General features: G+C 42.4%; 1 protein-coding gene across 1 annotated transcript in view; it reads left to right on the top strand.

The window, feature by feature from the left end:
* Positions 1-287: 287 nt before the first annotated feature.
* Positions 288-15,056, top strand: part of LOC145415024 (reelin-like) — a 105,155-nt gene continuing 90,386 nt past the window's right edge. Inside the window, exon 1 of the mRNA XM_080284441.1 lies at positions 288-390. Within this exon, the coding sequence (XP_080140567.1) occupies positions 288-390 (103 nt within the window). The remainder of the gene's footprint in view (positions 391-15,056) is intronic.

The raw sequence follows: 15,056 nt of genomic DNA, 5'->3' as shown, positions 1-15,056 counted from the left end.
AGCATGCACAATTGTGCCACTGGCTCACCGTTGTAGAATCACTTCAGGCAGGACTGGTTGAATCCACCAAAACATGGCATGGCCATTATTTTGCACTCGTTCCATCGCACAGTTGTGCTATATTCACCCTGGAAGAACATCACGATGGGGTGCTTGTTCTTACGCAGATCGTGCAATGTGGTCTGGGGCATGTCGTACTCTATGATCAGTCTTGTTCCATCTTCTTGATTATCTCTGTCTTCTCCATTAAGATGATATGACACCATTTAGCAGCTGGTGGAGGAGTCATGGAGACAACAACCAAGACCATACACAAGGCCAGCAGGACCTGCTGCAGCCAGGGCTCTGCAACAAAAGCCACAAACTCAGCCATCTCACAACTTGGATCAAGTACAGTACAGTAGCGAGCACAGATGCGTGGGACAAGCAAAGACACAGCACTGGGGGTTGGCACCACATGCACAGTTGCACATTCGCAGTTTCAGAAATCACAATAAAGCACTAGGACATAAAGCACTGAGAGGCTATATGCTTTGCAAGAACAACAAGCAAGGCATAGGAGGCCAAAGAGTAAGTCACAGCACTAGGATTTTGCCACCGTGTGGTGAGCCACTCCTGCGACACATTCTGGTTGGCTTGTGTTGTGGGGTTTTCCTGGACTCCAGTTGGCTACCACAAATGAGCTGGGTGATACATCTCATCACCGGATACTGCACAGAACCGCCAGTTGCTTCCCATTTTGGCACCGGATATTGCACAGTTTCGCTGTATATTGCTTTAATAGAGCTGAGCAAAAAGCGCCAGGTATTGCGTTGGGGCAGATGTTGCGACGAAGGATAATGAAGAGTTTATTGTATTCTGTATCCTATCCACTCACTGCACTCCACACACATTCCTTAACAGCCCCATCTCCGCTGGTATTACTCGTGACTTTTCCTTTTTATGCCACACCATAGTCTCATACCCATAAGTAAGCATAGGCACCAAAACTCCTTCATGCAAGCCTCTCGCAGTTGCCACAATCTGACCTCTGCTTCTTAACAAGGCCTTCATAGCCTCAGCCACTTTTCTTCCCTGTGTCACTCTAGTTTACTCTTCTTTTGCAAATTACGAGTAGTTCTCCTTTTTTATCACTGCACCCAGGTACTTAAACCTTTACCAATTCAAGTTTCTCTTCATTGGGAGTCACCTTGTTTTAACAATCATCACTTAACTCTTATCTACATTCAGCATCATGGCACGGCACTCACAGGCATCTACAGTACAAAACTGCACTACTCTTTCAAGCTCTTGTCTGCTATTTACAGTCAGTACTACACATCTGCATAATTCAGATTTGAGATGCTGCTGCATCTTTCACGATTCGTTGCCAGCGCCATCCCTCTTTCGATTACTCTTTTTTTTTTTTTTTAGATTACTCATAACGACATCCATCATCCTTATCTATCTGTCTGTCTATCTACCTACCTATCTATCTATATCTATCTATCTATCTATCTATCTATCTATATATATATATATATATATATATATATAGATATATATATATATATATATTTATCTATATATATCTGTATATATATATATCTATCTATCTATATATATATATATAAATGAACCTTGCGGCATTATCAGGCCATTCAACAGTTGTCCAAATTAATGTCATCTTTAAGCCATGCTTTTCTTTGGAGCAAGTGCATTGCGGTCCTCGGCCCTAACGGGCAGCAAGCACTCTGGCCAAATGAGAGCCGTTTCAGAACAGCTACCATTATAACAAACACCACATCTGCAGCACCGCCACCACCACCATCACCACAGCTATCACTACCACCATCATCATTATAGCTACCACCACCACGACCAGCACCACTACGGTCATCATTACAGCTTCCACTGCCATCTTCATAGCTATCATCACCACCACCACCATTATCACTGCAACCATCACCATCACAGCTACCATCAACACCACCACCACCACCATCATCATAACTATTCCCACCACTACCACCACCACGACAATCATCATAGCTACCACCACCATCACCATCCCCATCATCACAACTACCACACCAACATCACCACCATCATCATAGTTACCACCACATCTAGCATGACATCTACCACCATATTCTGGTGAATAAAATCGTCGTTTCGTAGCATCAGTGAAGTTATAAACATTGGACTGTAGATGTACTCTCTCTTTCTCTCTCTCTCTCTCCCTCACACACACACACACACACATACACACGAGAATGAGAAGACGATGACGTTCTGCACATCGCTCCACACCTCGCCGGGTCAAACTCGGCCTGCAAATGGCCATACCTAAAAAGTATCTTTATATGAGTCAAGCTCAGTACTAGGTCCAACTAAATAGTGTTCTACTATAAAAAAAGGAAATTTAAGTAAAAGTGATGTTCCAACAACACAATACCACGAAGTAGGCAGCAGTGCCGAACAAGCAAATCAGTTGATTCAGTGTTGACTGTTTTGTCTCCGACGGAGAGGAATGCAAAACTGAAAGTAGAAGCTTTCTGTTAGTACCGGAAATGGCCACAATCTTTAGCAAATCACCTTTGGATGGAGTTAAGAAAAGGGACAAAGGTAGAAAGCAGGATAATGACTTCTACCAGGAGGAGGCCGTAGCACGGGCCGAACAGGGTAGTACTCCCGAGGGGAATGGGAATGCTGGTGATAGAGCTGGAGCTCCGTTTCACTAGCTATCTAACCATCCCCCTTTGCTGACCTTTTCAGTGTGACAGTAACATGGAGAGTAGACCAGCATACTCTCCCAAACATTTCCTCTAACTGTCTATGCACTACACCACATGCTCTTTACATTTCACACAACGTATCCCACTATATTACAGGGGTTGGCACCAGCAAGGGCATGCGGCCAGAAAACTTTGCCCCCGCTACCCAGTGGCGGACTTCTGGGGGGAGGCATGGCATGGGTTACGCCGGCATAGATCATGGGTCCAGGGCAAGATGGGGCTCGGGCCTGTGCTAGAGGGTACAGGGCATTGAGGTTCCCAGGCTGCCGCTTCCGCCCAATAGAGAGGGGCCCGAACCTGGGAGTAGAGCCCCAGGAGGTTGCCCTATCAGTGGGTGCATAATGGCGGGATAGTTGCTGTGCCAAGGCGCGCTTGGAGGGTGTCCCTGCAGCTGTCCTGACAGGGTGCCCCGAGGCCACTACCACAGCCTCTGGTAAGCTGGTGGGCTAGGGGTCCCAGGTCCATTGCCTGGACCTGGGACTGTGCAGTGAGTGGGGCCTGTGCTATGTCTATCCCCCTTTATTAATACTGAAGATGACAAAACAAAATAAGTTTCAAAGCAAGCCTGAGGACAGTAAATCATCCAAGGGGATGAGGGTGGGTTCATGGAATGTGGGAAGTTTGAGGGGAAGAGCGGGGGAAGTCGTTGAGGCATTCAGTAGGAGGTGGGTGGATGTGGCATGCAGGAAGTCCGGTACAGGGGTGGATCAGCCAGAAAGATTGTTGGGAAGGATTGTTGCTATAAGTTGTTTTGGCAGGGGGAGACAGACGGATGTGGAGGTGTTGGTGTGATGGTTGCGGAGAAATGGGTGGAATATGTTATGAATGTTTTGAGAGTAAGCGATAGGATATTGGTAGTGAAAATTCTGTTGGGTAGAAAGATAGCTGCGATTATATCGGCATATGCTCCACAGGCAGGATTGGATGTAGCAGAGAAAGATAGATTTTGGGATGATTTAATACATGTAGTGGGTGGTATGCGGGATGATGAGATAGTGATTTGCGTATGGTATAAGGAATGCAGAAGGGGAAAGGATACTCGAGTTTGGGGAGGCAACAGACATGACTGTCTGCAACACATATTTTAGGAAAAGAGACAGTAGGTTAATTACGTATGAGTCAGATAGATTAATTTCTGGTTAGGAGGGCCGATAGGAGGTTAGTGAGGGATGTTAAAGTTATAGGAAGTGAGGAGTGTGTGCAGCAACACAAACTATTGATTTGTATGGTGCATAAAGAACAAGTGATGAAAAAGAGGACTTATGTACCTAGGAGGAAAATATGGAAGCTGAAAAACCAAGTAGTAAGAGATGCCTTCTATAGCGAGATGAGGAGAGTGGTGGCTGAACAGGGAGCTGTAGACAGAGGCTTTAATGAACAGTACAGAGCCCTCAAGAACAATTTCTTGAGAGCTACTGATGTAACATGCGATTGGACAAGAGGACCACCAAGACATAAAGTAACTCGGTGGTGGGATGAGGGTGTAGAAACTGCAGTTAAGGAGAAAAGAAGGCTTTTCCGGGCATGGAAGAAGGGTGGTAGCAAAGAGGAATATTTGGCTGCCAAGCGGAGGGCTAGAAGAGAGGTATACAGGGCAAAGTCTGAGTCACAGAGACTATTACTAGATAACATAAATCATGGGGAAAGGAAAAATATGATATTTAGGGTGGCAGGTCAGGTGAAGAGGGATAATCGGGATATTATCGGTGAGCAGTGTGTGAAGAATGATGAAGGAAGGGTAGTGGTGAACAGTGAGGATATTAAAGATGCATGGAGAGAGCATTATAACAGGTTGTTGAATGAGGAGTTTGACTGGGACAGGGAAGGTTTGGAGCCAGCAGATCCAGTGTCTGGCCCTTGGCCTTTGATTGATGCTGCTACTGTGAGTGAGGCAATAGGCAGGATGAAGGTGGGGAAGGCAGCAGGTGTGTCTGGGTTGACTGCCGAAATGTTGAAGGCCTCAGGCGATATAGGGGTGAGGTTAGTCACTGACCTGATAAATAGGATTATTTATGAGTGTGTTGTCCCAAATGATTGGCTGAAGAGTGTAATTGTAAATGTGTATAAAGGGAAGGGTGCTGCCCTGGAAAGAGGAAATTATAGAGGTATAAAGCTTTTAGATCAGATAATGAAGGTAATGGAGAGAGTTTTAGAAGGTATGATTAGAGAGAGAGTGAATATTGATGAGATGCAGTTTGGGTTTATGCCAGGTAGGGGGACCACTGATGCTATATTCATTGTTCGACAGCTTCAAGAAAAATATATTGGTAGGAGAAGGGATCTTTATTTTGTTTTTGTTGATTTGGAAAAGGCCTTTGACAGAGTCCCTAGAGAGGTGGTGAAGTGGGCAATGAGAAAGCTTGGCTTGGAGGAGTGGCTGGTTAGGGTGGTTACGGCTATGTATGTGGGTGCTCACACCCAGGTAAGAGTGAATGGAGATTTGAGTGATGAGTTTTCCGTGAATGTTGGTGTGCATCAGGGGTCAGTCTTGAGTCCCATGTTGTTTATCATGGTACTTGAAGCCCTTTCACGTGACTTTAGAAACGGACTCCCGTGGGAGTTGTTGTATGCTGATGATTTGGTGTTGATTGCAGAGAACGAAAGGGAGGCGGAGGAAAGGTTTAGGAAGTGGAGAGATGGTACTGGGCACAAGGGTTTAAGGGTAAATGCAGATAAAACAAAAGTGATGATATCTAGGGTTGGTGGTAGTACTGTCAAAGACGAGGGAGTTTGCCACAAGGGCGTGGGAAGTAATTCCATCTTGTGCGGTGTTTGTGATAAATGGGTGCATAAGAGATGTAGTGGTATCAGAGGTAGACTGCGAGATAATGCTGATTTTATGTGTACAGCGTGTCGGGGTGAGCAGGTGGAGATTGTCAGACGTGAAAGGATTGAACTTGCTGGTGAATCTCTTGAGTGTGTGGAAGAGTTTTGTTATTTGGGAGACATGTTGTGTGCTGGAGGTGGGTCTGGAGCTAGCTCTGTGGCTAGGGTGAGAAGTGGTTGGAAGAAGTTCAGGGAGCTCTTGCCTCTCCTGACATTGAGAGGACTCTCCCTACGTGCTAAAGGGTCTTTGTATGCAGCATGTGTTAGGAGTGCAATGCTGTATGGTAGTGAGACCTGGGCAGTGATCGAGGAAGATATTCGTCGGCTCAGACGTACAGAAATGACAATGATTAGGTGGATGTGCAGTGCATCCCTGCGTCCAAGGCCTGGAGGGGCTGGGTTTACGATGGAAGAGTTGAGAGGTAGGATGAGACTGGAGTGTATTGGTGTTGTGATGAGGAGAGGTAGATTAAGATGGTTTGGACATGTGGGGAGGATGGGGGATGAAAATTGGGTGAGGAAGGTGAGAAGTGTTAATATTGGGGGTGGGGTTATGAGGGGTAGACCGAGAAAGACATGGGACGAGGTCATTAAGTGTGACCTCAGGGTTAAGGGACTGAACAGGGAGGCTGCAATGGATCGTACAGCGTGGAGAGCCGCCATTAGGTGACCAAGGCCGACACATGCAAGCATGTTGGAGCCTTTAAAAACGAAAACGAAAACGAAAACGAACTTGTGGAAATGGAGATTCATAATAAACTGGCTGAACGAGTGCACGAACTAAAGAAGGCTTTTCAGAGTGAAATAGATGAAATTACAAAACAGTTGCACATGCAGAAGGAAGAAAATTAAAATTTAGTAAAGGAGATTAATAAGAAGACATAACAATTGATGAATTATCAGTTGAGGTGGGTACACTGAGAAGGAAGATTAGTGAAATGACAAGCACAGTTGTCAACCATGAGAGTATTATGGAAGAGTTCAGAAATGATAGAGACAATAAGGCAGACAAGCACTCTGATAGATCATAGTAGTGATATTGAGGAGAAGATAACCCAGGTAAATGAAGCGATGCAAAGCTACAAAAATGATGTGGAAACCACATATGCTGAAATGGTGAAAGTAAGGAAAGACTTAGAAACAAGAGTTGAAGAAAAGAGCATTAAAAAGGAAGTGAAGAAAATAATCCAAAACAATCCAAACTTGGTCAAAGATTCAGCAGACATCAACAAATCTATAGTAATCACTGGTATAGAAGAGGAAGAAATAAGAAACAAGATTTCGAGAGACAAAGAGGAGATGGCAAATGTAATGAATATATTGAAGGAAGTGTCAGAGGAAATCTGTAGTAAAGACATAGAAGAACACAAAAGGCTAGGGAAATATGAGAAAAATAAATCAAGTCCCCTGCAAGTAACCTTCCAGAGTGTGAACACTGTGGAGGAAATACTGAAAAATGCAAACAAACTTATGGAAAAAGAGGACTTCAAAAATGTATGGATAAAGAGATGCCTAACTCAGGAGGAACTTGAATTACTAAAGGAGAAGAGAGAGGAAGCAAAAACAAAGAATGAGGGAATATCAAAGGAAGAGAAGAACACATTATTTTTTTACAAAGTAATTGGACTGCAGGTTCGAAAGTGGTACATAAACAGGAGAGAATAAAAAGGAGAAAGGTAGTAGGCCCAAGTCATGACAAGTATGTAAACAAGATGATGAAGTTGATGTACTCAAATGTAGATGGAATGGTATCTGAATTACTAGAGATGAACGATTATATCAAAGAAAAGGAGCCACATATTGTTTGCCTAACTGAAACAAAATTAACACCAAGGATATCAAACAATACACTAAACCTAGAGGAATACATTATATGGAGAAGAGATTGGAACTTAAAAAAAGGAGGAGGAATTATAATATTAGCAAAGAAAAATCTGCAGGTCAAGGAAATAGAACTAGATGTACCATCATAGGTAGAACTGATCGCAGTAGAGATTAGTAAGTCTGAAGGGAAAGTAATTGTGGCAAATTTATACATGCCGCCCAGATCAAACATTTGAGAAAAAGGAGAATATGAAGACTTGGCAGAGAAAACAGTTCAAAGTTTAAGAGCACTACTACATAGAATGGAGGAGAAATCTGAAAGAATTATACTAACTGGTGATTTCAATACAAATATAAACTGGAATACTCTAGATATAAAAAACCAGGAAAGCTGTTGGGAACTAAAGCTCCTAGACCTTGTGCAGGGGTTTCTCCTAACACAGCATGTAAAAGAAAAAAAAAACAGAAAAAGAGGACTTGACATACCATCAGTACTAGAATTTATATTTACTAGGCAAGAAAATGATACTGACAATATAACATATCACCCTCCATTCGGCAAAAGTGACCACGCGGTATTAAGTTACAACTTCAGGATTTCATATGACATAGTTAATAGTAATGAAAGTTACAAAAAGAGACTTAACTACAAAAAGGGCAACTCTCATGACCTAAAGAAATACTTCTTAGAAACAGATTGGGGAAAAGAGCTTAGAGGACAAGATTTAAATGTTATATATAAAAAATTCTGTGAACTTTATGAAATAGGAGTCCAGAAGTACATCCCACAGCACAAAGAAGCAGAAAAGAAAATAAAGAAATGGTTCAATACAGAATGTAAAAAATCAAAAGAAAAAAGGGATTTGTTGTGGAATAGAGAGGAAGACACAATAATGAAAGGCATATAACAACTATAAACAGGCAAGAAAAGATTATGCTAGAATAAGGAGGGAAGCCCAAAAACAGTTTGAGGACGACATCGTAAATAAAAGTAGTCATCAACCGAAGCTATTTTACAACTATATCAGAAGCAAAACCAAAGTAGAAGATAAAATACAATCCATTACAGATGAGGGGATCACCTACACACAAGAGAAGGATATTTGTGAAACACTAAATAAAAATTTCCAATCAGTTTTTACAGAAGAAAATACTTTTGAGAGGGATTATAAATAGAACATGCATGCCCACACATACTACCAGATATACGAATATCAGAAAAAGAAATACAGGAGGAGCTAAGTAAATTAGACAAAGGAAAAGCAAATGGTCCCGATGAAATTTCATGTTGGGTGCTACATGAATGTGCAAAGGAATTAAGTAAACCATTGTTTTAAATTTTCAAGGAATCCTTAGAACAAGGTAAACTACCTGATATTTGGAAGAAAGCAAACATTGTTCCCTTATTCAAGAAAGAGAATAGACAAAATCCACTCAGTTACCGACCAGTATCACTGACCAGTGTTGTAAGCAAGGTATTAGAAAATCTGATAAGAAAAGTTTGGGTAAATCATCTAGAAGAACACAGTATGATAACAGAAAGACAGTTTGGTTTCAGAAAGGGAAAATCATGTGTTACCAGTTTGTCGAGCTACTGTGATAGAATAACAGAAACATTACAGAACAGAGAAGGATGGTTGGACAATATCTATTTAGATTTCAAGAAAGCCTCTGACAGAGTACCGCACCAAAGACTTTTATGAAAACCGTACCATCAAGGAGATATCCAAGGCAAACTGTATTTTTGGATGCATGATTTTCTCAAAAAAAGGGAAATGAGAACAGCACTAAGGGGCAATTACTCATTATGGAGAGAAGTGACTAGCGGAGTTCCACAGGGCTCAGTGCTGGCACCAGTTATGTTTTTAGTGTACATAAATGATATAGACAGTAACACTGGAAATGAAAGCTATCTAAATATGTTTGCTGATGATGCAAAAATACAAAGAAGAATTACTAACACAGACTCATGTAAAGAGCTACAAGAAGAATTAAATAAACTTCATGAATGGAGCAATACATGGCAAATGGAATTGAATGTGGACAAGTGTCACGTAATCAAGTCTGGTAAAAGTGGAAAAAGACCTGACTGGGATTCTAAGTTAGGAAGCAAAACCCTACACACGTCAGAAAAAGAGAAGGGCCTAGGTGTGATTATCAATAACAGACTATCTCCGGCTGACCACATCAGTGAGGAGGTACGGAACATGTATACACTGCTTGCAAATATGAGAATAGCATTCACATACATAAATGAAGACATGCAAAGAAAGATAATACCATCATTCATCAGAACAATCCTGGAGTATGCGTCAGTAGTCTGGAGTCCTTATCTCAAAAAAACACATAGATAAGATTGAAAAAGTTCAAAGGGCCGCTACAAGATGGATACCAAGCTTAAGGGATCTAAGCTACGAAGAAAGACTGGAAAAACTGAATCTACCTACACTACAGGAGAGAAGGAAAAAAGAAGACATGATTACGCTATACAAATGCATATCAAGGAAGGAGAAAATAATCATAAATGAATATATAACCTATGGGGATACATCAGCAAGAGGACACTGCAAAAAATTGCATAAAAAGAGAGTCGATAAAGACGTAAGTTTCCCAAATAGGGCAATTGATCAGTGGAATTCACTACCGAATGAAATAGTGTGTGCCAAAACAATTCATAAATTCAAGGATATGTAAGATAAAAATGGCTAAAGACACGGGACAGTACGAGCTTGACTCATTCCTGTAAAGATACAATTAAGTAAGAACAATTAGGCAAGAACACACACACACACACACACACACACACACACACACACACACACACACACACACACACACACACACACTATCTGAATATGTTTGCAGATGATGCAAAAATACAATGGAGAATTACTAACACAGACTCTTGTAAAGAGCTACAAGAAGAATTAAATAAACTTCATGAATGGAGTAGTACATGGCAAATGGAATTCAATGTGGACAAGTGTCATGTAATCAAGTTTGGTAAAAGTGGAAAAAGACCTGATTGCGATTATAAGTTAGGAAATAAAACCCTATACACATCAGAAAGAGAGAAGGACCTAGGTGTGATTATCAATAACAGACTATCTCCGGCTGACCACATCAGCGAGAAGGTACGGAACATGTATACACTGCTTGCAAATATGAGAATAGCATTCACATACATAAATGAAGACATGCTAAGAAGGATAATAACATCATTCATTAGACCAACCCTGGAATATGCATCAGTAGTCTGGAGTCCTCATCTCAAAAAGCACATAGACAAGATTGAAAAAGTTCAAAGGGCCGCTACAAGATGGATACCAAGCTTAAGGGACCTAAGCTACGAAGAAAGACTAAATAAACTGAATCTACCAACACTACAGGAGAGAAGGAAAAGAGGTGACATGATAATGCTATATAAATGCATATCAGGGAAGGGGAAAATAGACATAAATGATTACTTAACATATGGAGAAGCATCAGCAAGAGGACACTGCAAAAAATTGCATAAGAAGAGAGGTGATAAAGACGTAAGGAAATTCAGTTTCCCAAACAGAGCAATTGATCAGTGGAATGCACTACCGAATGAAATAGTGTGTGCCAAAACAATTCACAAATTTAAGGATATGTACGATAAATATGGTTTAAGACACGGGACAGTACGAGCTTGACTCATTCCTGTAAAGATACAATTAGGTAAGAACACACCGTATTCCCTGCGTGTCGTAAAAGGCGACTAAAAGGGGCGGGGTGAGGGGACTAGGGACCCCCTCCTCTGTTTTTTTAGTTCCTAAAAAGAGACAGGCCAGAGAAAGGGACGGGGGATGGAGTTATCCCCGTACCCTGAAGATTGGGTCTATGAATGTGCGTGGATGTAGTACAATTGAGGCTAAAAGGGAGGAGATTGGGAGAATGTTTGTGAGAAGAAAGTTGGATGTGTTAGCTTTGAGTGAAACGAAGATGAAAGGGAAGGGGGAATATATGTTTGGAAGTGTGAATGGAAGATTGTCAGGTGTTGATAGAGGAAGGGCAAGAGAAGGTGTGGCCTTGTTAGTGAGTCCGGAAGTGCAGCAGTGTGTGATTGAATGGAAGGAGGTGTCATCGAGACTGATGTGGGTGAAAGCAGAAATTTGAACGTGAGTTGTGGGTGTTTGTGAGTGCATATGGGCCTGGTAGTGAAAGGGATGAACAAGAGAGGGAGTCTTTCTGGAATGATGTTGATGAGTGTCTGCAGAGTTTTGGAGCGAATGTGAATGTGGTAATGATGGGAGATCTGAATGCTAGAGTGGGAAATGTAGCAGTTGAAGGCGTAGTTGGTATGCATGGTGTGCCTGGAAGAAATGAAAATGGGGAACGAATGATAGCGATGTGTGTTGAGCGAGAGATGGTGATTGGGAATACGCTGTTTGAGAAGAAAGATATTTATAAGTATACATGGGTGAGACAGGAGGGTGGAAGGGTTGTTGATAGAGCCTTGATGGACTATGTGGTTGTGTCTAGGAATGTAATAGGAAGATTGTTGGATGTGAGAGTTCTGAGAGGGGAGGGTGGAGGTATGTCTGACCACTACCTGGTGGAGGGAAAGTTAAGAGTAGGTAAGAGATGGGTGAGAGCTAGGAGGGTTAGGTGTGGCAGGGAGGTTTTGAAAGTGAGTGAGTTGGATAAAAGAGAGAAAAAGATAGAGTATCAGGAGAAATTGAAAGATGAGTGGAACGCAGTGAAAGATCGGGAAAATGGCAGCGTGGAGGAGGAATGGCAGTTGTTTAAGAGTGCTGTGGTGGAGCATGCAGAAGAGGTGTGTGGTGTGAGACGTGTGGGTGGTGGTGTAAGAAAAGGAAGTGAATGGTGGTGCGAGGAAGTAAGTATGGCTGTGGCTGAGAAGAGACGTGCATATGAAGTGTGGCTGCAGAGGAAGGATGAGATGTCATATGAAAGGTATAAGGAAAAGAGGAATAGAGCGAGAAGGGCTGTGCGTGATGCTAAAGTGGCAGCAGATGAGAGGTGGGGTAGGCGGCTGACAGAGAATTTTCAACAGAATAAGAAAATGTTTTGGAAGGAGGTGAAAAGGGTGCGAAAGGGAGAGTCTGGGAAGGAAGAACGAGTAAAAGCAGAGGATGGAAGGATGTTAATTGAGATGGATGCAGTAAGGAAGAGATGGGCAAAGTATTTTGAAAGATTGTTAAATGTAGAGGAGGAAAACGTGGCTGAGATTGTGGCAGATAGAAGGGTGCAAGGAATAAATGTGTTGGGAGAGTTGAATGATTCTTTGATCACGAAGGAGGAAGTGGAAAAGGCAGTAAAGGAGATGAAAACAGGGAAAGCTGCAGGTATGGATGGGTGTGCTGTGGAATGCCTGAAGGGTGGTGGAGTGACTATTGTTGACTGGTTAGTAAGATTATTGAATGTGTGCTTTGAGAAAGGTATGGTGCCAATTGACTGGGCAAGTGCTTGTGTGGTCCCGTTGTATAAAGGCAAGGGTGATAAGTATGAATGTACTAGCTTTAGGGGTATAAGTCTGTTGAGTGTTGTAGGTAAAGTGTATGGTAGAGTGTTAATTATGAGAGTTAGAGAGGGTACAGAGGGAGTGATTAGTGATGAGCAGTGTGGCTTTAGGAGAGGGAGGGGATGCGTTGATCAGGTGTTTGCTGTGAGACAAGTGTGTGAAAAGTATTTAGCGAAAGGCAAGGATGTGTTTTGGGCATTTATGGATTTAGAGAAAGCGTATGATAGAATTGATAGGGAGGCTTTGTGGACTGTTTTAAGATTGTATGGACTTGATGGTAGGTTACTAAAAGGGGTGAAAAGTTTTTATGTAAATAGTAGAGCGTGTGTAAGAGTGGGAAATGCTGTGAGTGATTGGTTTCCCGTGAGAGTGGGGCTGCGACAGGGATGTGTGATGTCGCCTTGGTTGTTTAATATTTACATGGATGGTGTTGTAAGGGAGGTGAATGCAAGAGTTTTAGGTGGTCTGAGTCTGGTAAATGTTGATGGAGGAGAGTGGAATCTGAAGCAACTGCTGTTTGCAGATGATACTGCATTGGTGACTGATTCAGAGGAGAAAATGAGACAGTTGGTAGAGGAGTTTGGAAGGGTGTGTGAAAGGAGGAAATTGAAAGTAAATGAGAATAAGAGTAAAGTGATGAAGTGTACGAGGTTGATAGATGGTAGGGGGATGAATATAGTTTTGAATGGTGATTTGCTTGAGGAGGTAGATTGTTTTAAATATCTAGGGTCACATGTTGCTGTGGATGGAAGAATAGATGCAGAAGTGAAGTTTAGAATTAATGAAGTAGGAAAGGTGCTGGGAGGAATGAAAAAAGTGTTTAAATGTCGTTCGCTTAGAATGGATGTAAAGAGAAGGCTGTATGAGGGTGTTGTGGTACCGACTGCATTATATGGGGCTGAAACATGGAATATGGGTGTAGCAGAGAGGAAAAGTTTGAATGTAATGGAGATGAGATGTCTGAGGAGTATGTGTGGAGTGACGCGTATGGATCGAGTGCGAAATGATGAAGTGCGAAGGAGAACTGGAGTTGTTCGGGAGATGGCTGGTAGAGTTGAGCAGAGGGTGTTGCAATGGTTTGGGCATATGGAGAGAATGGATAATGAGCGATTGGTGAAAAAGATAACTAGATCTGATGTGAGAGGTGTAAGACTGAGAGGAAGACCACGAATAGGATGGATGGACAGTGTGAAGAGAGCGCTGGATGCGAGACGGATGTCTGTTGAGCAAGGAAGAGTGGCTGTGCGTGACAGAAATAAATGGAGAGAAATTGTGAATGAATAAGTGATGACGCAGCCCTGAGGGGATATTCTCCCGCATTTGGTCTGATCAGCTAGTCAGGTCAGGTGCGGGTAAGGGGATGGGTCTGTTATGATGTGGCAGGGGTAAACCAGTTCTGCTGTCGGGCCCTGCTGTGGATGTCACTGCTTGCATTGCGCAGTTGACCCTTGTTCGGTGTGATGCGGTGAGGATCTGTCCGTTCTCCCCTTTGGGGCTCAGATGCGAATGAATGTGTTTGAATGGATGAGTAAATGGAGAGTGAGTCGTCCTGTCTCGGCTACCTCCCTTTCCTTGGGGGAAGCAGCCTAGGTATATAGATAGATAGATAGATAGATTTCATTACGGGCCGTTTTTATTGTTGTTCAGGGGTACAATCACAGCTTTTTTCCACTCTACTGGTACAGTTTTTCCTCATCCTTGCCTTCTTACATGTCTCGAGTAAACACTTCATAGCACTCTCACCACTGCGCTTAATTATCTCTGCATAAAATAATCTCAACCTCCGCTGCTGGCCCATTCTTCATTCGCTTCACAGCATAATATGTTTCCTTTCCTGGTAATACTCGTACATCTCTTCTCTGCACACCACCAAAGCCATCATGTTTACACCCGCTCTGCTATCACCATTCCCACTCATCAGGCTTTCAAAAGATTTTTCCATCTGCTCCTTACCGTACTTCCACTGGTTATTATTCTGCTACTTTTATTCTTTGCCCTTTGATACTTCCTTCCACTTCCACCGCTACAATTTCGCACCTCTCCCCAGAACAATTTCCTATTGTCATAGTAATTTGCATTCATTATTCGTTCAAGATCATCATTTCAGGTACCTCATTCAA

This window comes from Coenobita brevimanus, chromosome 101 (assembly GCF_032717465.1).
Source record: "Coenobita brevimanus isolate Jiangsu-jjx chromosome 101, ASM3271746v2, whole genome shotgun sequence".
Taxonomy (NCBI): domain Eukaryota; kingdom Metazoa; phylum Arthropoda; class Malacostraca; order Decapoda; family Coenobitidae; genus Coenobita; species Coenobita brevimanus.
Note: the sequence above shows the minus strand (reverse complement) of the source record. Positions and strands in the feature narration are given on the sequence as shown.